Source organism: Mauremys reevesii, linkage group 6 (assembly GCF_016161935.1).
Source record: "Mauremys reevesii isolate NIE-2019 linkage group 6, ASM1616193v1, whole genome shotgun sequence".
Classification (NCBI taxonomy): Eukaryota; Metazoa; Chordata; order Testudines; family Geoemydidae; genus Mauremys; species Mauremys reevesii.
The window spans coordinates 2,310,988-2,335,778 of NC_052628.1; the positions used below are offsets into that span (position 1 = coordinate 2,310,988).

General features: G+C 62.9%; 1 protein-coding gene across 6 annotated transcripts in view; it reads left to right on the forward strand.

The window, feature by feature from the left end:
• Positions 1 to 24,791, forward strand: part of FAM214B (family with sequence similarity 214 member B) — a 61,446-nt gene that overhangs the window by 35,471 nt on the left and 1,184 nt on the right. For 2 of the 6 annotated variants that reach the window (XM_039544780.1, XM_039544783.1), the window contains 7 exons: positions 14,697 to 14,828; positions 15,386 to 15,582; positions 16,049 to 17,411; positions 20,527 to 20,585; positions 20,931 to 21,036; positions 22,292 to 22,450; positions 23,378 to 23,446. In XM_039544780.1, the coding sequence (XP_039400714.1) occupies positions 16,221 to 17,411; positions 20,527 to 20,585; positions 20,931 to 21,036; positions 22,292 to 22,450; positions 23,378 to 23,446 (1,584 nt within the window). In that variant the 5' untranslated portion in view covers positions 14,697 to 14,828; positions 15,386 to 15,582; positions 16,049 to 16,220. Of the gene's footprint in view, positions 1 to 3,885; positions 3,980 to 14,696; positions 14,829 to 15,385; positions 15,583 to 16,048; positions 17,412 to 20,526; positions 20,586 to 20,930; positions 21,037 to 22,291; positions 22,451 to 23,377; positions 23,447 to 24,791 lie in introns of all 6 variants that reach the window. The other 4 variants (XM_039544782.1, XM_039544781.1, XM_039544784.1 and 1 more) reach the window with 4 other exon arrangements.

A 24,791-nucleotide genomic window follows, 5' to 3' on the forward strand; every position in this document is an offset into this window, starting at 1 on the left:
CTTGTCTTCGCCTCGTCTGAACTGGAGGTGACTTCTTCGTGGCCTCTGCAAATGCCCGGTTGGGGGGACCTGCTGTAGTGCCACCTGCTTGTTGCTGGTGGAAGCAGGGCACCGACCAGAGATGATGGAGGTGGGCTGTGGGTGACGCACAGGTTCCTGTCCCCATTTGGCACAGCGAGTTCCAACCACTCCCCTGACTCAGGAACACCTGCCAATGACTAACAGCTGCCAGCCCAGCCCAGCCCATCCTGATCCCAGATGGAAGCAGGGGCAGGGACAAGGAACTGTCTGGAAGAGTCACTTGCTCCCAGTGCTTTCAGCTTCTCTGCTAGCCTGTTGTTCTCTTGGGCTGTCTGGTCCGGAACGTGTCCCTGACCGGCACCTCCATGTCCCTCTGCAGCTCTCCTGGCTCTGGGCACTGACTGCCCCTCTAACTCTGTCCTCCAAAACGGCCTAGCCACAGTCTCGCAAAGCCAGCGCCTAGCATCAGCTCTCCTGAGGCCCCAGCCGGTAAGTGTGTGTGCTGGAGTGGGCCTTGCCCGAATGACCCCTCGCCTGAGGAGCCACCCTCGGTAAAGGGGCTTCTCCAGGCCACAGAACGCTAGCCGAGCTGGCCGGTGGCTGCCCATGCATTCCCGCCCTGCAGGGGCAATGGCGGATGGAGCTTCCCCGAACCCCGCGTGGGGCCTGGGGGGCCAGAAGAGCTGGTCTGTGCTCAGCCGTGTGTGCGGACACCCCGCTCATTCCAGCACCTTGCACAGCGGAATGGCTCTGGTTGGGCTGCTCTCATCCCTTTCCTGTCTCACTGTCTCCCCAGCCCTGGCGCTCGATCTCTGGAGCTTGGCCTTCTCCGCCCCCTTGGCTGCTAGTGGATCCCTGCTTCCTCTCCTCCCCCTTCAGCTGCCTCTCTGTGATGTCTGGCTGTTACCCAACCCTGCTTCTGGGCACTGCTTGCATTACTTGAGTGACCTGGTTACAGCACTGGAGTGTAGGGAGAGACAGTGTGGTCCAGTGGTTGGAGCCAGGAGCCCCAAGGACTGTTCCCAGCTCTGCTGATGAATCCCCGTGTGAGCTGGACGCCGGGGAGCTGCAGAGAGCTTTGAGGCTGTTTGTGGGCTCCAGCGATGCCCATTTACTGTTTATCACGCCACAAAGGCTGGTGTTGGTGGGATTCCCCTCTCACTGCTATGGGTGACTCAGGTTAAAAGCCTTTGTGAGCGCTAGGGCTCCTGGCGAGTTGCCCTCCCAGCCCTTCAGTTCACCACTCCTGGCGTACACTTAATTTCTGGTGTTGTCCACAGCACATCCTGTGTGAAACCTGCAGCTGCACCTGTCGCGCTGAGCCCTGGGGGACACGGCACTGCGTGTGTGGGAGCCATTTCTGGCTAGTGGGCTATGGAGGGGGGATGCCACGCTGAACAGCATGCTGGAGGCTGGCTGGAGCGGCCTGATGAGTGCCTGGGTATGATTTGTACCCTGTGAAGTCACCCTGTGAAACACTCTGCCGGGCAGCCTGCGGGGAGGCTAGCCAGTTCCACAAGGGCTAAGGACGTCTGGCCACAGTATGGCAGCTCTGATGCCCTGCTCCACAGCAGCGGGCCGAGGCTCTGGTATTACTGCCAGGCCCGGGGCCCTCACTGCACCATGTCATGCCCGTCTCCCCTGCCCCCTCCGCCCCAAGAGAAGGGCTCTGCAGCTGCGGATTTCCTTTTAGCCAAAGGCAGCACAGCGAGTGTCCCAATGGCTGGTGTGAGGGGCCATCCCTGTATTCCCACCCCCGCAGTCTCTGGGAGAGGAGACCTCCCAGTGCACTCTTCCACAGCAGTGGGAAGGCCCCCCCCCCCCCTCGGAATAGACAGGGGGCTATGGTCACAGGTGGGCCAGGCCCACCCCTGTTGGCAAGATTCCTGTCAACCCAGCCTCTTCGTTCAATCCAGACTGTTCAAATTACAGCGGGCCGGGAGGGTGGGGAGTGGATGGAATGAAGGTGTCCCACAACTGCTCCTGTAGCTGCTGTAGCCTTGTCTGCAGGATGCAGCTTTGTAATGCAGAGCTGGTGGCCTGAGCACTGGCATCTCCACAGCATTAAAAACCTGTGCTGGCCGGTGCCAGCTGGCTCAGGCTAAGGGGCTGCTTAATTACAGTGTGAATGTTGGGGTTTGAGCTCTGGGACCCTCCCACCTCACAGGGTCCTAGAGCCCAGGCACTGGCACTAGCCCAAGCCCTAAGGGTAGGGCTACACAGCAATAAAAAACCTGTGGTGCCGAGTCTCGCAGCCTGGGGCAATTGGCTTGGGCTGGGTCTGGTCCCTGAAACTCCCGGAGAGGGGTGAGTCTCAGAGTCCGACTCCAGCCCCAGCTGGAACATCTGTGCTGCAGTCTGTAGCCCCGTGATCCACATTCAGCTGATCTGCCGGCTGCGGCTGCGCCGCGGGGCTTTGCCTGAAGCGCAGCCGTCCCCTTACGGTAAAAGGAAGCATGTTGCAATGGTACGGCTTGCTGGAGCAATGGCTGGTGCACACGGGGTAGGTGCTGAATACAGAAGGTCGCCCTGCTCCTGAGCCCAGGGCCCAGGCTTTCAGGTCTCTGGTACCGCACACGGCTACATTTGCAGGAGCTGCTGACCCCGGGGGAGCAGCACGGAGGGCCCTGAAGGGAAGGTGAGGCCTCGGCTCGTCTGCAGCCCCCCGAGCTAGGAGCAGCACTGATGGGCTCTGAGCGATGGCTGGCAAAAGATGGGCATTCCCAGCACTCCTCTGGGTCTGCTTGTGTCCATGGAGGGGGTGCCCTGGCAGGGCCGAAGGGAGGCTGTGTGTGGAGCGGAGGGGTGGTCGAGTGCGAGTCAGGAGGGTGGCAGTGAGGGGGCTGGGGAGCATGTGGGGCAGGGTGCAGAGGGAATGTGAGGCAGTGAAGGTTGGTGGGGGCTGTGGGCCGGGGGGGGGGGGGTGGGGGGAGTGAGCGGAAGCGGGGGTGTGTGTAAATGGGGCAGGCGTTCTGGGGGTGTGGCAGGGTGGGGGACAGGCCAGGACTGGAGGGAAGGGGGCATAGGAGTGGGCAGGGTGTCGGGGCAGCGCAGGGGGGAAGGGAGCAGAATCTGTCCTGTGGGGCGGGCGGGTAGTCAGGGAGTGGGCAGGGGAGGGGCTGGGCCTGGCAGCGGGGTTGGCGGGACCCAAGGCCTGTGGGGAGGGTGACGGGCCTGGCCCTGTGGGTGGGCGCGCTGGTTGCCTGGCTGGCGGCTGGGGGAGTCAGGGGGTGTCTGGGCAGAGGAGACTGGGGAGATGGGAGTGCAGGGGGGTGGGGCCCTCAGGCCGGTTCTGATTGTCCAGCAGGGAACACCGGAGCCGCCCTCAGCCCCTAGTCACTGACACGCCCTGAGGCTCAGGTAGCCGGGCCGCTCCCATAGGCTGGCCGGGCCGCACGCGGGCCTGGGGAGAGGGCTCTCATGACTAACACTGGTCAGATGGGGCCCATAATGGCAAATAGCCTGAGCAGGGGCGGGATGGGACGTGAGCGACGCTGGAATCTAGCCCAGCCCAGGGAGGTGCCAGGGGCACCTGGGTTCAAACCCCACCACGGGCCCAGGACAGGGCTCCACAGGGGCTCTAACTCTGGCCGAGACTTGCAGGCTCGTTTCCTCCTCTTCCTTGTGAGCTCTTCAGGGCAGGGACTAACGTCCTTGCTGTCCTCTGGGGCCCTCGGGTGCTCCTGTGCTGCGGAGAGTGGGTTTGATTATTGGTATTGTGGTAGCACCCAGGAGCCCCAGTCACGGATCGGGGCCCCCCTGCGCTAGGTGCTGTACAGGCACAGAACAGGGACGCTCCCTGTGTCTCTGGCTAGTTCTGATGCCATCCTGTGTGTGACCCCTATGAACCCTCTTGGCACCTAGGCTTTGGAACAGAGCCGACCTGTTGATCATCTGCGGTTGGAGCTATTGGTGCCTCCAGCTGAAACCCACAGAGAGCAGCTGCAGGAAGACGGAGGTAAATCATTCCTGTTAACCTCTGAGTTTACAACAAGCAGCAATGGGCTTAAATTGCAGCAAGGGAGGTTTAGGTTGGACATTAGGGAAAACTTCCTACCTGTCAGGGTGGTTCAGCACTGGAATAAATTGCCAGGGAGGTTGTGGAATCTCCATCCTTGGGGATGTTTAAGAGCAGGTTGGACAAACCCCTGCCAGGGCTGGTCTAGAGAATCCTTAGCCCTGCCCTGAGTGCAGGGGGCTGGACTAGAGACCCCTCGCGAGGTCCCTTCCAGTCCTGTGATTGGAATGGAGTTTGCTGGCGTGTCCAGAGGGCTGCGAGGCTCGTGGAGCTGAGAGATGAGGTTGGGGTGTGACCACCAGCTGTTGTCCTAGACCCAAGTCTCCTTCTCCAACATGCGCTCGGCTTGGCTTGGGGGGGGGACCTGTGCAGCTCCACTGCCCAGGAGTTCGGGAAGGTTTCACTCAGCAAGCGATTGGCTTCCTGTTGCCCACAGGGGTAAGTGGGCAGAACGGAGACGCAGCATCCTGCTGTTTCTGCAGCGTGTTGCAGAGCTTCTGCTGAGCAGTGGTGAGAGATTTCCCCACCCCCCCAGCTCGACTGCTGCTGCCTCTGCAGCCGCATCCTCTTTGTGTTGTGCAGGAGCCTCCCATCCCTGTTCAGTTCAGTGCAGGAGCTGAGCAAAACCCCCGTGTGAAGTGTGTCTTGGACTGAGAGCAAGGGTGGGGAGCCCGGCAGGGTTAGCTGCCTCCTCCTGAGGCCAGCATGTCTCCTGCCATGTTCTGCTCCTCCAGGGAGCTGGGTGGGAAGGTCACTGGTCACCTTTGACAAATGCTGTTTAAAATGAACACACTTCGGCACCAGTGGAGTGAATTGGGAGGCCTCGGCTAGTCCCCACTGGATGCCGTTCAGATCAGAAAATCTCTGCCGTCTGTCACCGTTCTGTACCGTGGTCAGTGCTCAGGAGAGCTGCTCAGACTGGACTAGCGAGGGGGGACTGCACGGCCGGACTGAGGGGACCTGGCTCAGCTGTAGAGGGGCTGGGCCTGGACTGGCAGAGCAATGGGGGCATTGTGTGTAGGAGGATCAGGAAGGAGTTTCCCCTCACATCAGATTGGCAGGGACCCTGCAGGGGATTTCGTCTTCCTCTGCAGCATGGGGCATGGGGCACGGGTCACTGGCGGGTTTGAACTGGTGTCAGTGAGCATGGGGCATGGGGCACGGGTCACTGGCGGGTTTGAACTGGTGTCAGTGGCGGATTCTCTGTCACTTGCAGTCTTTAACCCATGGTGTGAGGACGTCAGTAACAGCCAGAGGCTGGCGGTCTGTTACCGGAGGGGGTGGGCGAGGTTCTGGGGCCTGCAGTGTGCAGGAGGTCAGACTAGGGGATCGTGATGGTCCCTTCTGACCTGCACGTCTCTGAGACTGTCTAGCTTCTGCTTGGCTGTGCCTGGCTCCGCTCGGTGCATTTGATCTCTCGCTTTCACCAGCACTAAATTCCTCAGCTGGATTCCGGGCTCAGCTCTAGTGAAAGGATCCAATTATTTCCGAGCTTTCAGCATCTCCATTTGCTGCCCATATTTTCAGTGCTAGTGTCTGCGCCGGCTGGAATTCTGAGTGATTAACGTGGCTGTGACATGCCTCCTAGGGGTGTTATCTTCGCGCTGTCCCCCACCCCCCTCTTCCTCCTCCAGCAGAGAGCGAGCGAGCGCGAGACAGGCAGACGGAGACAAAGGTCTGTCCCCAACCCGGCTATCCCCTGCCTGTGGTTTCTTAGGCTCCTGGTTAACGTCTGAGCTGCCGTGGAGCTGTGAGGCCTTGGCCTGTCCTGCTCAGGTTTGAGCTGCTGGGCTGGGTGGTGGGGAGGTGGGGATGGGAAGCTGCCTGCTTCTCTAAATGGACGGAAGGTTTTTAAGCTGCTTTTCATTCTTTGAGGGCCTGTAAAACTGCTTGGGAATGGGGGTGGGGGGGCAGGGGTGCATGGAGGGGAAGGGAGGGGGCGAGGTGCAGGCAGCAGGAGTGTGTGTGTGTGTGAGAGGAGAGCAGGGGACCAGGACTGCATGGAGCACACAGGTGGGGCAGGTGGGAACAGTCACACGACCCCTGTTGTAGTGTAATGTTTGGAACGTGTTCTTCAGACCCGCTGAGTGAACCTTCCCCCCCCCCCATAGAGCAGCGTCATTATCCCTATCTTACAGATGGGAAACTGAGGCATAGAGTGGGGAAGTGACTTGCCCAAGGCACACAGGGAGTCAGTGGCAGAGCTGGGAAAGCGCTGGCAGGGGTCCTGGCTCTTCAGCCCCGGCTCTAACCCCTAGACGTGCTGCTCTGGAGGAAAGCAAGTTGCATTGTGTTATCCCAGTGTGGCACCTGCACTCAGGCTCGCATCTGAGACCTCCAGTCTCCAAGGGCTGCTCTAGGGAGATGGTGTCACAGTGTAGATCTCCAGGGGCACTTGGGTCACCTCTGTAATGAACGGTGAGTGCGTCTGTGGGGTGCGTGGGGCAAGGGGGCCCAGGTTACGCTCAGAGAGCACCTCGTGTGCCTGCCCACACACCCACCGTGCTCTGCACTCTGCACCGGGGGAGAAACCAGATGAGTCTGGGGCTAGATTGAAGTTCCTTGAGGTGAGTAAGAGCTTCCCCTGTCCAAGGGAGAACCCTGGAGCCTGTGCTACCCATCAGGACAGCGTCCCTGCTCCTGGGCCATGGGGGAGGACCACGGAAGCAGTCACCTACAGGGTACCACCCAAGGGAGGTACATGGTACAGCTGGCTCTGGCTGTTGTTGGAATAGACTATGTCTACACTTGCGGTGGTGTGTGGAGTACAGGCACTACACGTGTAGCTACACACTGCAGTGAAAGGCAGGCTGCATCCATGCTTGTCACTGTGGTGTCACCTACACACTGGTGAAAAGCTCTGGCTGGGGGGAGGCGGCGGGGATGGCTCTGGCTGGGGGAGGCGGGGAAGGCTCTGGCTGGGGAGGCGGCGGGAAGGCTCTGGCTGGGGGAGGCGGCGGGGGAAGGCTGTGGCTGGGGGGAGGCGGCGGGAGAAGGCTCTGACTGTGGGGAGGTGGCGGGGAAAGGCTCTGGCTGCGGGGAGGCGGTGGCGGGGGAAGGCTCTGGCGAGGGGAGCTGGTATGACAAACAGCGGGGTAGACGTGGGGGGCGCTGCATGGGTCCGTAGAGAGACCCGAGGGGGCAGGTGTGTAAGGCACTCAGCTGTACTCTGCCTAAGCTCTGCCTCACTGTCTACCGTGCAGCCTCTGCGCACTGCTGTACATGTAGCGTGCGTCCACACTGCGTTCGAAACCCCGTCTCTGCGTCCAGCTCTGCAGACTCGGGCTTGCACTACAGCATCCAAACCAGCTGGTGCGGCCTGGAGCTCAGCTCTGAAGGCTGGGGGTAGGGAAACGTCTACACTGCTGTTTACTCAACCCAGGTTGTGTGACTCACTGCCGTGGGTTTAACACAGTGTAGACGTACCCAGTGTCCTGCCTGCTGCAGGGTCTCGGAGACCTGCCTCGGGTGTGCAGAAATCAATCCCGATTGGTTAGAGCGAAGGCTCTGAGCTTGCGGGAGCTCCCTCTTGTGGCAGCGCAGCCCAGCCCCCTTGGCCAGTGGCTAGCTGTCTGCCCTTGCTGCCCGCTGAGGGAGGTTCTGCCAGCTGTTCTATCAGCATCTCCCTTCGTGGAAAGGAACGCGGCTCCCACGGGCCCATGAGAGCTGCCAGAGATCCTCTGCGTCTGTCCCTGGTCACCTCTCCCCTCAGGTTCTGCTGAGTGAGCGACTCAGGCCGGCTGCCTGCAGCCAGTCTCCCTTAGCCCCAGATGCAGCTGGACAAAGGCAGGGCCATATTCAGCCCTTCCTCCTTGCCCGGGGGGCCTGGCTCATGGCTCTGGGGCAGCGCTCCATCGGCGGCTCCCCCGTTTCCCTCTCTCCTTTCCCCCCTTCCGCCTCAGTATCTCCTCTCCACGGGTGGTGGCATTCGTGTCACCACCTCCTGCGCCCCTGCCGAGGCCTTGCTGCCTGTTTGCACGCTCCAGGCTCAGCTCGGACGCTGTGCTGGGCACCTCGCGACTCTGCTTCGTCTACTCGGCCAGATTCCCCAGGCTTGGCCCAAGTAGGATGCTGGGAGCCTGGCCTTGGATCTCCAGAGCCCCCATCTGTCCCTGGCTGTCGTAGCTCCCAGCAGGAGGGTCTCAGAGCTGCACTGGCCTCTTGTCCTCACCCCACCCCTTGCCGGGTGTTTCGCTTGAAAGGCTGCCACTCAGCCGTCGCCTTCCCCCTTCCCCTCAGGCTCCCACAAGGGAGGAGCCTTCGCCTCTGTCTGCAAAGGTCTCAGGCTTCTCGTTCTTCCAGACCCTTCTCCTTGGGCGGGGGCAGGACGCCAGCCTATGCAGGGATTCCCTGTCTGCACGGGACACATCCGCACTTGGCTCGCCTTGAGGGGTGGGAGCGTTACAAGCGCTGGCGGCCCAGATTCCACTGTGGTCAGCCATGCCTGAACCCAGGTGTCTGGCTCTGGCCAGGTTGCACTAGTGCCAGCTATAATGCACCTTTCCCCTGATGTGGGTGGGTAACCACCAGTTCAGCTAGTCTACCCAAATCCATCCCGATCCCAAAGCCTTGCTCTCAGCACCCGCCCCCCTTTCTCTGCAGATAGCTCAGTGGTTTGAGCACTGGCCTGCTAAACCCAGGGTTGTGAGTTCAATCCTTGAGGGAGCATTTGGGGATTTAGTTGGGGATTGGTCCTGCTTTGAGCAGGGGGTTGGACTAGATACCTCCTGAGGTCCCTTCCAGCCCTGAGATTCTGTGATTTCCTAGTAATGAGCCCTAGCTCTCTGCCTGGGTGCTAGGCCATCCCCAGCCTCCCACCCCAGTGCCTCTGCACTTGGCCCTGTCACTGCTGCCTGGCTGTGCCCTGCCAGTAACTGGCCCAGCCAGAAAACTCCTTTGGGATCAACCCAAAATGAAAAGATTTAGATCTTGATGACACTTTCATGGGAGGTGTAAAGAAACATTCCAGCTTGGCTTGGGGCATCTTAACTGCTTTTTGATTAAAAACAGGACATTTGTAAGCATGACAAAACCACCAGAGAAGGAGGAGGTGACTGCCCCCTCTGATTTTAGGTTTTAGCCAATAAACACTGATAAAACACCCCGGTACCCAGAAATCCGTCAGTCGGTGCTTGTCCAATACACATCAGAAACGGTGAGGTGTATCTGCCTACCCAGAGCAGTAATACAGACTGCGTGGGGGGGATTTCTAAAGCCACGAAAGCGCTGGGCATGAACGGGTGCACCTAGAGGCTGCTGGTGCGGGCGGAAGGTTCACTAGTACAGGTGAACGAAGCACTGTTTGAACGAGTATGATGCAGAAGGGCACTGGGGAGCGTTACAAAGAGATGACTCAGTGCGCTGTTGTGAGGCGGTTGCACTCACTGAAGGTGCGCCAGCCTCCTTGTGGCTGGGTCTGGGAACTGGCTGTCACCCCGTCTGGGGCCCCTTCCGCCGGTTACTCGCCCTGTGGTCCCCCTCTCTCTCCGGGAGTCAGCCAGGTCACTGCCTAGTACCCCCCTCCCCTCCTCGTGCCGTCCCTCGGCCGTCTCAGCTCCAGGCCAGGGGCTGGTAGAGGAACCCGGGTTCTCCCGTGCTGGTTCCCTGGGCTCCTTCCTGCCGCCCTCTCTAGCTCCTGGCCTGTCTCTGGGTTTACCACCAGAGCGTCCTCTGCTCTCCATGGCTACTTCACCCCCCCCAGCCTCTTCTCCAGGGCCAGGCCCAGGGCTTCCGCCCCCCTGGCTCTGCCCCTCGCCGCTGGCTAGCTCCCTTTCCCGCTAGGGTGTGACTGCAGAGCTCATCCGCCCCATCTTCTCCCTGCTCTCACTTCAGACCCCAATCCCAGCTCCTCCTCTGCCCGTCGGCGCTGGTTCCCCTGCTGGCCCCCATTGCCCGCTCAGGGACACCCCATCACAGGCGTCCCTGTTTTGGACGTTACATAAAACCCGGCAATTGCGAAAAGTGACCCCTGACCAATCAAAGAAATTAAGCCCCCAAACCAGAGCCCCATGGTGAGCGCACTCAGCGGGGACGGGGAGACCTGCGTTCAGGACCCCAGGCTGCCTGAGTGGAAGCAGAGACTTGCCGATGGGTCTCCGGCATTACAGACGAGGGCACTAATCACTGGGCTGCGGGGTACTCGGGGTGGGGCTCTGTCTCTGCTGTGGAACTGTCCCCCATGGAATAAATACAGTCGCTTTGAGTGGGCAGAGCGAGCGCGCGTGCCTCAACCGGCTGGGGATTCAGGCACTCGGGGGGGACACACTCGGGCTCTGCTCCCTGAGCCGAGGAGCAGTTTTGATTGACCCAAAACTGCATTTCTGAGCAGATAAACTCTTGCCCCACTCTGTGCGTGTCCCAGACAACCGTTTGGCGTTGCCACGGTGACGAGACACACGTTTGGGTGTGACCCTGGTAACTCTGTGTCGCTCCTCTGGGCACCGCAGTTAACATCCTTCCTGCCCCAGAGTGCGACTGCCTCGCTTGGCTGCCCCTCTGCTCCAGGACTGGCTTCAGCAGGGTTGGTGTGCTGCTGTCCTCCTGCCCTTCGAGTGCCCCATCACCGTGCCTTCTAGCCTTGGCCTATTGCCGATCTCCCCGGCCCGCCAGCCAGGGAGAGGCGCAAACACCCGGTGTCGAGGTGTGCTTAGCCCAGCTGTGCTGTTGCCTGGGAGGAGCTGCTGGAGAGCTCTCCTTGGGTGCCCTCTCCTGGCACAACTGTCTGGTGACCCCCAGTGGCCTCCCCATTGGGGGGCATTACAAGGGGGGATGTCTGGGGCTCCACACCCCTTCCTCTTGCTTGGGAGCGGGTCAGAAAGTGACCGGCAGGTGCTGTGCTGGGCTCGCCTCTGCCACTCCCTCCCACCTGCTCCAGGCAGTGGTGAGGTTTCCATCTGCTTCGTCCATGGGCTCTGGCCATTTCAAATCCAGGCAGGAAGCTCCTGAATATTGCAGGAGCTGCCACATCTGCCCTACAGCCAGCTAAGGACGCTCCCTCTCCAGTCAGCTCAGCTCCAGTTCTTGCCTCTGTCCTCACCGGATCAGCCCACCAGCCCCTCTCATCTGGTAACCCTGCCTTCCTTGGGTCAGGGCACTGGTTCATCGCACTAGTCCTGCTCCCCTGAAGCAGACCAATGGACCCTGGTCTTCCTTATCCCAGTAAATAGGTCAGACCAGGGATCCGCCTAGTTCCCCCAGCCCCCGCCAGACCATTGGCCCTGGCTGTGGTGCAGTCCAGCCGCCCCCCCCCCCCCAGCTGTGTGAATGTCCACCCACCTGTAATGCACCATCGGGATGTGCCTGGGGCCGTTCGGCTGGAGAGCAGAACTCCCTTCCCCTGGCCCCATACAGACGCCTCCAGCACAGGCCTTTGGGTGGAAGATGGAGTTTTCTCCAGACCCAGGGCAAGGGACGGGCTGGGAGAGGACAGCCAGACCCTGTGTATTCCTGGATCCGCAGTCTGAGACCTGGGGGGTGGGAGGAAGGTGACCCCTAAAGCAGCCTGGCCGGTGCTCTGCCAGCGAGGGAGCGCAGGCTGCTGCCATTCCCTCATGGAGAGCTCCGGAGTCGGCTGCACCAGGCTTGTCTGCTCTGGGGCCTTGGAGGGTGGGGGGGACAGTTTGAGCAAGGTGGTTGGGGCAGAGCTGGGAGCTCCTGGCTCCATTCGTGGCCCTCTGTAAACACTCTGTCTGGCTGGGTACTTCCAGCAGGCCAGGCTGGGGCCCTGCATACATCCGGGGCGCCACGGCTGCCCTGCGTGCCCCCAGCCCCGTAGGAGGGAGCCGGGGCTGGGAGCTGGCAGGGGGAGGAGTGCGTGTGACCCATCCCCGTCCTTAGCAACGGCTTGGGCTAAACTCCATGAAATCGCACCAACTGCCTGGGCTTGTGGGGGAAGGGTGGTTAACCCCAGCCCAGGCGTGTGGGCTGGGGGTGGGTGGGAAGTGAGCTACGGGCTGGGGGGCTCCCGCAGGCGGCCTGCCTTGGGGGAGGGGAGGGGAGGGCGCCGGCTCGCAGTCCCTGCCTGGCTGGCTGTCAGTGCAGCCAGAGCGTGGGAGTTCCTGGTGCCCCGTGCTGTGCGCTGCTCGCTCTATATAAGGGTTACAGGCTGTAGCAGGGAGGGGCTGGGTGCCGTAAACAGCAAAGTGCGGCTGCAGGCTGGCTGGGGCTCTGGTGTGGGGAGGAGCAGCCCCTCCGGGACAGAGCCCCACTGACCCAGCTCCTCAGCCCACCCTGCATGCAGCCTCCCGGGCTCGAGTCCTGCCCACATAGGTACCTGGTTCCTGCTGAGCCTAGGTCTGGCCTGCCATGCGGCTTGCAGTCTGGCCTGCAGCCTGCGGGTCGTCCCCTCGGAGGTAATGGGAATGAGGCGATTTAAAGTAGGGGGCTCCTCAGCAGTGGCCCAGCCCTGTGAGATCCCCTAGGGCGGCAGTGATGGGCACAGTGGGGGTGGCGAGGGGGGTCCCTGAGCAGCCTCTAGCCGGCGTAGGCAGAGAGGTCAGTGCAGCCAGGAGAGGCCAGGCCCCGGCCGGAGGGGCTCCAGAAGGAGGAATGTGGCCAGTGCTGCAGCCGGTGTCTCCTGGGCCAGGAAGGGACAGGTGCCAGCAGGCAGCCCGCGGTCCCTGAGCAGCGCTCAGAGCTGGTGCTGCCGGCCGGGCTTGATTGTAAAAAACCAGCCTAGGGGCCAGGCAGCCCTGGGATTCTGGCTTCAGGCGCTGCTGCTGCTTGCAGGCTGAGCTGCCCCTGCTGCTCTCTGGTTAGTAAGGTTCCCGCAGACATGCTGGCCTGGCCCGGCCCCATCCTTTAGCCTGCAGCCAGTGGAGAAGCCACCGGTGTGGGTGTGTTGACTGGTTCCCATGTTGCATTGCATCTGGTGACTGGGCTGTGCTATGGGAATCTGGACAGCTGAGCCGGGTCTGCCCTAGGACTGTTAATCTATCATGCTATCTCCGTGGCGGGGGACACCTGAAAGTAGCTGCCTCTGGGGTAGGACATGCAGACTTGCAGCAATGCTGCACAAGAGCTTGGGGGGCGACGTGAAGAGCTGTTACCGCAGGGGGGGAATTGGGATGTAGAGTGTAATTGGCCAAGCCTGAGCTGACTGTTCTCCCCTCCGCTGGCTATGTTAGAATGGACGCACGTCGTCAACACCTGGGTTTAAATCCTGTGGCCGGTGGCCCCCCCAGCTGCCTAGTGTCCCTAGCACCACACTGCCTTGGAGGGACGATCGACCCTGCTGAGTCACTAATGCTACTTCCCGGAGTGCCTGGATATTCCTCCCATCCAAGTCCTGGCACCCTGGGCAGAATCCCACCCCTGGTGCTGAGGGGTGCAGCACTCCCAGTTCTCCATCCCCAGCCAGGATGGGGGTGAGCGTAGCTGCACTTTCCCATGTGGCCTGGAGGTGTGGACGGGGCCTGCACACCTCTCGCCCTCCGCTAGCTCCGTCGCGCTCTGGGTGAGGGATCAGAAAGGGGCTGGTATTTCCATCTGGCCATCGCCCGATCTACGTTCGACCTGCTGCAGCGTGGCTCTGTCCTCGCGAGTCTAAATAGCACTTCTGTGTATCTTCACCCTCTGCTTCCTGGGTTCGGGAGGCCGGGAAGCCAGCAGGCCAAGCTGAGCCCTGGCAGGAATTGAATTCCCTTCAGCTCTTGCCGCAGCTCCGCTGATGGTATTTCTGGTGCTGGTGCACAACCAGGGGAGTGAACGGACAGGCCGTGTTCATTTCAGGCACCATTAGAAAAGGAAGGAAGAGCTGGCTGGCTGCTTGTCCAGCTCCTGCGCTGCGCTGGGTGCCGAATGTGACAGCGTAACACCAGGCCCTGTTCCTGAGACCTTCCCGTCCAAGTGACGGAGCCAAGGAGCTGGGATGTACCCGGACACCCAGGGCAAGGATACTTTTGGAAACGTCCTTGTATCTTTCCTATGACGTCTGACAGTGGGCATTGCCCATAGGCCTCTAGGATCTGGGGCTTTTTCACCATCTCGTTCCCACTCTGATCCCATGTGTCGGGAAGGGCTGTGTACCTTGGTTCCAATCCGGTGGGGTGGGGCCTGGCCGGCTCAGGGGTAGGGAACGGGACACGGGGCGTTTCCCCTCTAGGGGCCACCGGCTCTAATCCAGCCCCAGGCTGGGAGGTTGGCTTGCGTTTCGCATCTTGTCTGGCTTTGAATCAGGTTGGTCACTGCCTTTGGGAGGCCCAGCGGTCCCAGCGCTTGGGTGTAACCCACAGACGTATTTATCTGCGCCCAGCGGGACCGATCTCCGCACCCCCCAGACAGTCACCTCCACTGGCCCCTTTGCTGGGAGCCTCTGCAGGAGAGGGGCCAGCGACTGAATGGGCCAGAGCTGGCATTTGCTTCTCTTTGCCCAGGACGTCGTTCCTTCCAGTCCTGATGTGTGTCTGGGGTGTCTGGCCTGCTGTGGGCTGCTCCGTCTGCTGTCCTGGGCACCAAACTCACAGGGGGAAGCAATTTGAATTTGCCCAGTGGAATAGGACACACTAGAGGGACTTGCTGTGTCTGACATGCTCCCTCCGAGCTGTGCATGGTGGGCTGCCCCCTTTAGGGAGGGTGGGAGCTGTGCAGGGAGGGGGGGGTGTAGTGTCAGCCAGGCCATGTGGGGGCTCTGGGGCTGAGTCTCTGTCTCTCCACCCAGGTGCCATGTCTGACGTGCTGGTGGGATTGTGAGTGTGCAGCCGTTGCTGCAGTGGCTGGAGCGATGCTGCGTGGGGTCCGTCTGCTGCTGCCCTGCAGTCCGGCCTAGCCCATGGAGGGTGCCTTGGAGCAGGTGAGCGCCGGCCGAAGCCGGGGGATCCATCCTGACTCGCCCCCAGCATGGACAGGCTTCTTGCTTTGCATCAGGCGGTGGGGCCCTTTATTATGGGGAATCCCAGGCGCGATGGGCCAGCAGGTGCCCCTTGAGGCAGTGTCCCAGGCAGCAGGGCATGTTAGCCACAGGTCCTGTAATGGCAGGTTTCCACCCGCCCAGTGGATCTTCTAATGCCCTCGGCCCTGCTGCTTCCCCCGCTCCCTGTGGCCTGGCCTCTCCTCTCCTCTCCTCCTCCAGCCCCTAGCACCCAGGTCTAGGAAGAGGGAGCTCTCTGGCTGCAGAGCTGGGCTCCCGTCCCCACCAGTGCCTGTGAATCCCAGTGGAAGGGTAGCTCCAGGCTCCGTGCCCTGGCCTCCGTTATAGGCGAGGGGGCTGTGGGCTGCACATGGGCCAGCCAGGTTTAAATTAGTGTCTCGCCTGCCCTTGTGTCCTCCCCAAGGGTTCCACCCCCTGCTCCCTCTGCCAGCGTCAGCGGGTACAGAGTCGTGTTAACCCTCCCTCTCCTTCCCCTTTAGTGCTGCTGAACAGGCCCGAGAGCCAGCCAGGCCCCTGCGGTGCTTTGGAGGCAGATCCCGACGCCCGTGATGGTGGGAGCCATTCCTCGGCAGCCGCGCCGCTTCTGGGGGGTGCCCGGATGGCAGGTGTCTCCAGCTAGCTGTGCCAACGACCGTCTGCTGCTGGGGCAGGAGAGCTGCTCGGCGAGGGGTGGGTGGTGAGTGCCCAGCTGCGGCCTGAGCGAGTCGGGGAGATGACGGCTTGGCAGCCTGCACTGGCTTCTAAAGCAAAGGGGAACTGAGCGTTTGCTTGTCCCCTTGAGGCCAGGCCAGCCTGCCTGGCTCCGGTGGCCAGAGCATTAGCTGAGGCACGAGCTGGTGTGTGTCTGGACTCGTCCCCCACGGCCCCTGCGTTACAGCGCTGACTGGCCCAGCCAGGGACTCCCCTGAGCGTGGGGCCTGAGGTCCCAGCACGGTCCCTGCGGGGCGGCATAGACTCCCATAGGCCTCAGCAGCCTCCTCTCCTCTGGGGCTTGGTAACCCTCCCCCGCCTCCTGGAGAGCTGCCTGCGCTGCTCCTCGTGCGGGCCTGGCCCTGGGAGTGGGAGGCCTGGGGCAGGAGCGAGGCCTGAAGCGCCAGGGAGGGGGTCTCAGAGGCTGATCCCCTCCCCTCTGCTCCCCACAGATGCGGCGCTGCAGTGCACTCCCTAGCGGAGGGCTTGTCCGGAGGGAAGGGGTCTGACACACCACCGCCTTTCCTCAGCCCTGTGACCTCGTGACACCAGACACCCCTGCCCTGCCGCTGTATGGGCTGTTTCGTCCTTGGCTCTGGTTGGGCTCCAGCCCGCTAAGGCTCCATGCGGCACATCCATGCTGAGGCGTCCCTCCCCCAGGAGCATGGCACGGACTCGGGCCTGTCCCGGCCAGGTGGCCAGGCGGCCTTGGAGCCCGCCCCGGAGCGCTGCCCCCGCCGCAGCATCGTGATGGGCTACAACAAGACGGAGATCAAGCGCCAGAAGGTTTACCAGGTCTCCATCTTCTCCCACCTCTCCAGCTCCTCCGAGCCGGCAGACCAGAGAGCTGGGGGTGGGCGGCAGGCCATCAAGAGAGGGTACCCAGAGCAGTGGGCTCCGGAGGCTGGGCGAGATCCCAAGCGAGCCCACTGGGGGGGCCCGGGGGCTGAGGCCAGGCAGGCCGGAGTCCCTGGGGAGCTCCACCCTGGCCAGGACTCCCCAGACGACGACGCCTTGGAGGACGGGCTGCTGGTGGAGGAGCTGTCCCTTTGCGGCTCGGCCCAGCACTTCTCCCACAGCGGCCTGCGAGTGGTGGAGCACCGATGTGAAGGCAGCCCTGGCCGGCCAGGGGCCCGGGAGGGCAGCCCCAGGGCCTGCAGAGAGGACAGATTGCAGGAGGCTGCCTCCTCCTGGCCACAGCACACAGCTTGCAGCACTTTGCACATGAGAGACAGTTCCCCTGCCCAGCTTGGGGATGGCCCCTTGGGGAGTCCCAGAGCCTGTGGCTCAGTGGGGGGCAGGGAGCTCCCCTGGCTGGCTGGAGCCAGGGAGCAGCCTGTGGAGGGGAACGGGGCCCAGAGGGAGGAAAGGGCTAGCAGCCAAAATCGACTTGACATTGATTTGCACAATATTGCACAAAAACCCTGGACAGCCTCGGGTGGGAGGGAGGAGGAGCAGCCAGGGGGCAGCCCCGCCCACAGCAACGGGGCTGGTAGAGAAAGGGAGCAGCTGGCTGGGCACAAGGAGCCCAGCACCCCCCGGGTGGCCCCGGACCCCGAGAGCAACGGCCTGGGCTCCTTGGAAAAAACGCCCTGTGTGGGCAGCAGGCTCCCCGGGGCCGGCGGGGGCAGCTGCGCGGCTAAGAGGAAGCTGCTGCCCTCGGGCGAAGGAGTGGCGGACTCGTGTTCGGAAGACGAGAGCGTGGTGCCGGCGAGGAAGAAGAGGCCCCCCCTGTGCCACCCCATCCTGACCGCCTGCCGCAGCACCGACGCCAAGGGCGCCCCCTTCTGGAACCACCTGCTTCCAGGAGCCAAGGTGAGCGCCGCCTGCAGGGCTGGGGCGGGAAGGCTGGGCCTAGGGGAGCTGGGGAAGGGGGGAGCGGATGGGAAGCCAGTGAGGGGCTCGCTGATGGGGGGGGGCATGGGTAGGACGCTGTGGAAGGGAAGTGTTGGGTCAGTAGGGAGCTGGGGAAGGGGCTGGACCGTAAGGTGTGTCCTGTCCCCCCTTCCCACTGACCGGGGGCTGGAAGAGTCCAGGGTGCAGGGCTCGTCTGCTGACTCCACCTGTAGCAGGGTTTGGAGCCTGGGTGCAGGTCTGTGACTCCTGGCAGCATTTGGCCTGCAGTGAGACCTGCCTGGCCATGTTGCCGGGACCCTCTCCAGCTCCCTGGGGGCCTGTGGGGGAAAGTGCAGCATTGGGGGAGCGGAGGAGGCAGCAGCTGGAGCCGGGGGGTGCAGAAGAGTCTGAGGATCCCGGAGCCCCGAGAGCAGCAGGCCCCTGTGCTGTGCCACTGCCTGGGGTGGGCGCTTTGTGGCGGGGCCCGTCTGTGCGGAGGGGCAGCCCGCGGATTCTCCTCTAGCCGTTACAGACGCAGCAGGAGCAGGGGCTTCCCAGAGCCCGGTAACCTCCTGCTGCTCCCTGGGGCAGACAGGGCCCTTCCTGGCTGACTGCAACCGGGCTGAGCTTGGCCTCTGAAGCTTCCTGCCCTGAGCCTGGGACCTCCCCATCTCAGTTCCTGGTTTCCCCAGAGCCCGGGTGAGCCCCCGATACCCTGCTTGCCACCGTGAGTCAGCCAAAGCCTGTGCCCAGTCTGGCTGTCCTGGCACCCCAGTGCCTGGTGGGCCTCTGTGCTGTGAGCTGGGCACGGTCGGCACCTCCAGGCTCAGAGAGGGGCCCCCTGCAGGTGCCCATTGTGGGGGTTGGCTGCCCCTGGGGCAGGAGTGCAGAGAGAGGCCCCCCTTCCCCAGGCCAGGACTGCCTCTCCCGCCGTCTGTATGGTGCCAGGCAGAGGCTCAGGTGCCCTGGGGGGCAGTTCTGGGGGGTGTGTGTGACCGTGCTGTGCCCGGAGTGTGGGAAGGGGGCCTGGAGACCCCTTGCCAGGGGACAGCCTGAGTCCTCGGCCATGCTTCCTGTCCCAGATTTGCTCCCTGCCAGTCCAGCTGCTCCCTCCTATGCTCAGGGTGGCCCAGGCTGTCCCCAGCCCAGACCCTGTCGTCTCCTCTCCATCCAGCTCACTAGCCGTCTCCCTGCCCCGCCATTTCCTGCGTTGTGGGGTCACAGTCAGGTGGCTTGGAGTGGACAGGCGCCCCCCATCTCTGGCAGGCCTGCCGCTTGCAGTGACTCCTGAGGCCGGGGGATAGATGTGTGTGCTCTGCCCCCAGCTGGCATGCACGCAAACACGCCTGACACATACACAAACGTGTGCTGGGCACACGCACCCTGGCGCTTGTCAGGAGCACATCCCCCCTCCGTTCTGCCCTGCAGCCGCCCGTTGCAGCCTGGCACGTGTCGATTGCAATCCTCGGGCACTCTGGTGTGTGAACAGCCTTGCGCCGTCCCCATCAGCCCAGTGATGTTCCCGACTCCCTGGCTCTTCCTTATGGGAGCAGTTTCCCAGCCCCCCGCTCTAGGAGTGCTCCCCTCCAGCCCTGCTCTCCACCCCATTCCAGGCAGCCGCCTATTGTCCAGCACCCTGGAACCTTCACCCCCTTTCACACCGGCTGGGGGCTGGCTGGCTCGTTGCTCTGTTTTGTGCTGCCCTTTTGTGTCTCTTCCAGAAGGTAAAATGCCTAGAAAGGCGAGTGCCCTTTATAAAGGGGGTCAGCCGCTCTCAGCTGGTGGCTGCCCGCAGCCTCTCAGGGCTCGGCCCAGGGGCTGCTGGCTGTGGGGAAGGTGGGAGCAGCATGAGCCGTGCAGCTGTGTCTGCTGGGCATTGCTGGGGACCTGGCATGAATCACCTGGGACTGGCTAGTGACCCAGAGCTGCCAGGGCCCCGCCTGGTAAGTCTCGTTCCAGGCCTGCCTGCAGCTCGGCCCCTGGGGCTGTGTTCTCTGTGTGTGGAGGTGAATGGGGGGCACGGGGGTGTTCAAAGCGCAGCTGCACGCTGACGATGTCCTAGTGCCTTTGCCTGCCCTGTAAATGTGTGGTCCTGGGCTCTGCCCAGCTCGGGCCGGCTTGCGGGAAGTACCTGTCGGAGCTGTGCCGGCTCGCGGGGCGCGGGGCCTGTTAATACGTTGCCAGGATGCCTGCAGCCGGTGGGGCTGGGACGGACAGATCCCTGTGTGTGTGTGTGGGGGGGGGGCTGTCCGACACCCTCGGCTGGGCCTGCACCTGGGACATGCCCTGCCTTGGTGCTGACACAGGCTCCTGGGAGTGGCAGAGATCACGGAAAGCCCCTTGGGATCGGTGGGGTCAGCCCACCGTCCACCCAAAGAGAGGCAAGGGTTAAATCTCTCCCCCTGGCCCTGGCTGTGGATTCCCCAGCTGGAGATTTGCAGGGGCTCCGTGGTCTGGCTGGCAGGAGCCGTGGCCTCTGCTGGTGGCTGAGCTAGCCGTAGCCACGGGCTGTGGTAATGGAGGGGGAATAAGCTGCCTCTCACGCCGGAGTCCCTGCCACTGGGAGAACCAGGGTTGGACCCAGCCCTGGAGAATAGAGTGCAGGGCCTGAGGGGGGGCCTGGAGAGGGGGTCTGACGGGGCTTTCCCCGACATCTCTGGGAGCCCTGCTGTGTTGACCTGGTCCCTGGGGGGCGGGGGAGAGTGCAGTTTGGGGTGGGGACTCTGAGGGGACGGGGGAGCTTGTAGCTCTAATGGGCAGTCAGGAATGGTCACTCAGCCCCTGGCCATTCTCCCCCGTCTCTCTCATGTAGGGAGGGGGCCCAGCAGACACCACGCTCTGCCACCACCATGCAGCCACCTCTGAGTGGAACATGGCAGCTGCGCACAGGACGAGTGACAGTCCGGTGTCCTGTGGGTAGAGCAGACTGAGGGAGGAGAGGGCGTTCTCTGGGCCGGCTGTGACGGGAGGTGCTGACGTGTGTGATGGGAAGAGCTGGTGGGTGCGGGCCCTGGACTGGGAGATGCTGGTGGGTGCTCTGGAGTTGGCCTGTTTGCGGCCCCTAATACAGCTCTTCGGCCTCCTGTCTCCCTAGAGTTCGGCAGGTGGCACGGCGGTGGGGCGAAGGCTAAAGAGCGGGCTGCGCCTGAAATCGTGAGTGTCCTGAGCTGGCTCGTGCCCCTGCTGGGCTCAGGGCAAAGCCGCGGGGGTCCCGGGCACTGTGGGCAAGGGGGCTGCCCCTCCCTTCCCTGGCACGGGGGTTGGTTCCTGGGGCGACTGCCCTCCCATGCCCAGGCCCCTCTGTTTGGGACAGGGTGCATCCGCACAGACCCTCCCCGGCCCCCTCCCCGCCTGGAGTCCCTTGGACCCTGCCTGCCTCTTGTGGGGAGCTGTGTGGTCTGGGGGTCCAGGGACGGGGGCAGGTGACCCTGTGGGGAGAACGGGAGTGGGAGCCCGAGGCTGCCCGAGACCAGCACTGATGCTGCCTTCTCTTTGAAGGAGACATCTCCGCAGCAGCCTCCGGACGGGGCCTGTGCGCACCCGGCCCTCCGCAGCGGCCTGGGCCACCACCTCCTTCAGCCACGCTCTGCTGGGGAACTTTGAGGTAACCAGCGCCTGGGGGCCCATGGCCCGGATGGGGGAGAAAGCCCCTCTGGGATGGGAGGGAAATGAGCCCCCTAGGGCCTGCTCTGGCACTGGCTGCCTTTGTGCAGCTCCTAGGGTGGGAATTGCGTGTTCCTCTCTCTCCCCATGGTGCTGTCGTGGTCTCGAGCGTGTCCCCGCGGTCTGTGCTTCGGAGCGGTGCCCAGAGGGACAGCTCGGCCCAGCAGGCAGTGTGGGAGGGGCGCTCCTGGCCCTGTGAGATCCCCGGCTGGGCTGCCCCGTTCCCCTGGCTCTCTCTCCCCTCCCCAGGTAGGATGAGGGGAGAGGCTGCTGCAGAGCTGACCTTCCAGCCGCAGTCTGCCCCAGCACTTCCCTGGCCTGGCACTCGCCCTCTCTTCCCCTGCTCCCGGTGCAGGGCACGGCCCATCAGACAGGCTGGCCTCAGCCCGGCTCCGTCGGGGGCAGGTGCCCACATCATAAACAGCAGCCCCTTGGGCACTAACTGGCTCCCTCGCTGGCAGTCTCGTGGGCGGGAGGTGTATGGGACAGGCTTAGGCCAGGTGGCTGGAGTGGGGGGTACAACACTGAAAGCTTCATCTCTTGTGGCTAAAGCTGCCCCAAGGATGGGGAAGTCTAGTTCCCGTTCCCCGCTGAGAGCTCTCTCCTAGTTCGCCTGCTGGGTTTACTGCCCCCAGCTGGGTCTGCGACGAAGTCCATGTTGAATCTGTGGCCTTCTCCTCCTGGGGGTGCTTTATGGACACACGTCCACAACACCCTGCAGTGCACGGGCCACTCCCACTGCTGCAGTGCCACCACCTCTGGGGCGAAGTGCAGCAGTTCTTTAACAGCGCACAGCAACCCTACCCCCCAGTCTGGGCCAGGACACGAAAGCATCCTGCATCGAGCTGAAACTGAAGAGGGATTCAGGAGGAGTTGTGTAAATTCTCCCAGGCCCTGGCGTTAACTCCCTGACTTGTGCAGAGTGCCCAGGTCTTTAATGCCCACGGGTGTGCTCGGAGCCTGTGGGGACGGGCACTACCGTAAGATCCCCGCTGGAAGCGCTCAGGTCGCTGGGATACCACCATGAGTGTACCCCTAGGGCTGGGGTGCAGGATGCATGTATGCCTGTGGGGTGCAGGGCACAGTCCTGGCAGGACCCTGCTGGCTTGGGACTGGAATGCAGAGAGGCCAGGCTCAGGGTTAGCAGCAGAATTGGCATTTGAGAGCTGTGCCCTTCCCTCATCTCTTCTCCCCAGGAGTCCATCCTGAAGGGGCGCTTCGCCCCGTCGGGCAGGATTGAAGGGTTCACTGCGGAGATTGGGGCCAGCGGCTCGTACTGCCCCCAACACGCCACCTTACCCGTCGACGTGACCTATTTCGACATCTCGGAACACAGCGCACCCTCGCCTTTCCTGGTACGGTGCTGGGCAGGGGCTGGGGCCTGGGGTGCTCGCAGTGCACAATGGAGCAGGCTGAGGCTCCCCTCTTCAGAGAGACTGCACGTGCCAGGGGCTGCCGGTGGGGGAGCCAGCCCATGACTTCGGGATCCGCTCCTCAGCTTGGCTTTGTTCCCGCTCTGGGGGAGGGGGTTGGCATGGTGGGGTGAGAGCTGCCTGTGCTGTGATTAGAGGCCTAGAAATGGAGGGCTGGAAGGTGACTGGCCGCTCACATCGTATTCTTGGCTGGCAGGACATGCCGGGACCTGGAGTCGCCCTGGGTTGCCCCTCTGTATTGAGTTGTCAGCTGTGAGTGGCAGTATAGAAGCCAGTGGGCCGCCAGTCGCCCGTGGGCTGGATTTCCCCACCCAGGTGCTGGCTCTAGGTGTAGAGCAGCGAGTCCGGCACCTGTGAACTCCGAACCCCAACCTGTCAGGGGGGAAACGCCCCACCTTACAGGGCACTAGTGGAGGGGAGACCCTCTGCCAGCTCCTCCCCAGCCTGCGGCCAGAATCCTGCATCAATTCCTGGCCATTGTGGGGGTCTTGGGCCTTCCTGTTCTCTGCCTGTGGTGCACACGTCCTGTCTGCCGTGGGCCCTGACACTCTGCTCCAGTTCGGCTGTTGGGTTTCGTGGGCGATGGTGGCCTGTGACACGCAGCTGATCAGACTGCATGATTTCGCCTTCACCTCTCTGCTGTGTCTCCTGGGCCGGCAGCCCTGGGTGTGGCTGCATCTAGCCCCTCGGTGTGCTGGGGGAGAGGGTCTCTTCCGGGGGCAGGTGGGGCCTTGCAGAGAGTCCCCTCTGGCGGCCGTGTCCCAGACTGCTCCCGGGCCCTGTGTCGGGGCCGGGCTGGCCCGCGGTGCTGCAAAATGGCTCATGTGCTTTCTCTTGGCCTTGTCCCAGGGAGTGATAGACTTGGAGGCCTTGGGAAAGAAGGGGTACAGCGTCCCCAAAGCTGGAACCATCCAAGTGGTGAGTGGGCTCCTGTTCTCCACGGCACAATGGCGGGGGGTGGGGGGCAGTGCTTGGTGGTGTCTGGCAGCACGGAATGAGCTGGGCCTGGAGCATCCAGAGAGATGGGTCCGGAACAGCCTCTGGGAGCCGGAGGAACCGCGGGCATGTTCCAGGCACGAGGTGGTGCAGGCCCATGGGGACTGGCAGGGGAAGGAGAAGGGGAGAGCAGAGGTGCAGGGAGGGCAGTTATAAGGAGCTCTGGCAGTGAGCAGAACAGGGAGCTGCACAGATGCCACAGTGACGGGCATCTCTGTAGGAACTTGAGTAGAGGCTTCAGAGATGGGGAAAGTGAAGCACAGAAGGGTCCAGGGCCTTGCAGTGTCAGAGCGGGGATCGGAACCCAGGAGTCCTGCTCAGGCCACTAGGAGACACCACTCCCTTACCGGCCTGGAGAGCTCACGTGCCTGGAGGCTGCTGCTGGGAAGCCCTTAGTGCAGCCAGGGCGGGGCAGGGGCAGGGGAGGGTGTCGCTGGAGGCCAGAGGGGTCAGGAGGGTAAAGGCCGACGTTTGCTAGGGTAGGGGCTAGATGGGGAGCTGGGGATCGAGGCCAGGGAAGGAGCGAGGAGTTGCTGGGCAGGACGGCAGTGCCTGCAACATGGATTTGAGGGACGAGGGACCCCAATGTCAAGCCTCACCCCATGCATCGTTGGTACCCGGACATCCGCCCCAGGCGAGCTCCTCTGGCAACAAGTCCCTCCCCATTCCGGTGTCACGGATCCACAGGCCCGGTGCTCTCGCCTGGCTCTGGAACAGTCCCGGGGGGACCCCTTCAGTGTATCAGCCCCCTTAGGGTCACACTCTCACTGGGATCAGCCCTGTAGCCTCACAGCCTCCTGGGACCAACCCTCGGAGCCTTCAGCCCCCCTACTTCACGCCGTGAGCTCCGGGCTGCGAGTCCACCTGAGCTGGACACCGGAGGGAGACTTGCACCCCCAAAGGGAGCAGTGCCCCCCCCCACCCCTCCGGGACCTCCTGACTCCGCAGCGACTCCCAGCCAGCAGCAGGAGGGGTATTGGCTGGCTGGGACGCAGAGTAGAACGTCCTTAGATAACACCGAGAACGGAAAGTTACAGCAAAGTCCAGCTGGGTCAGTCCCAGAGCCCTCTGACCCCTCCTTAGTCCCAGTGCAGGAGCGTCTCCCACCACTTCCAGCAGCCCACACTGAACAACCCCACCTGGCCCCTCCTGCGTCCTTTGTCCTTGGCAGCCATTGTCACCTGGCCCCTCCTTAGCCCTTTGTTCTCCAGCTGGTCAGACCCCGCTGGCTTCCTGCCCAGAGTCGGCCATTCACGGTGGTTGTTGC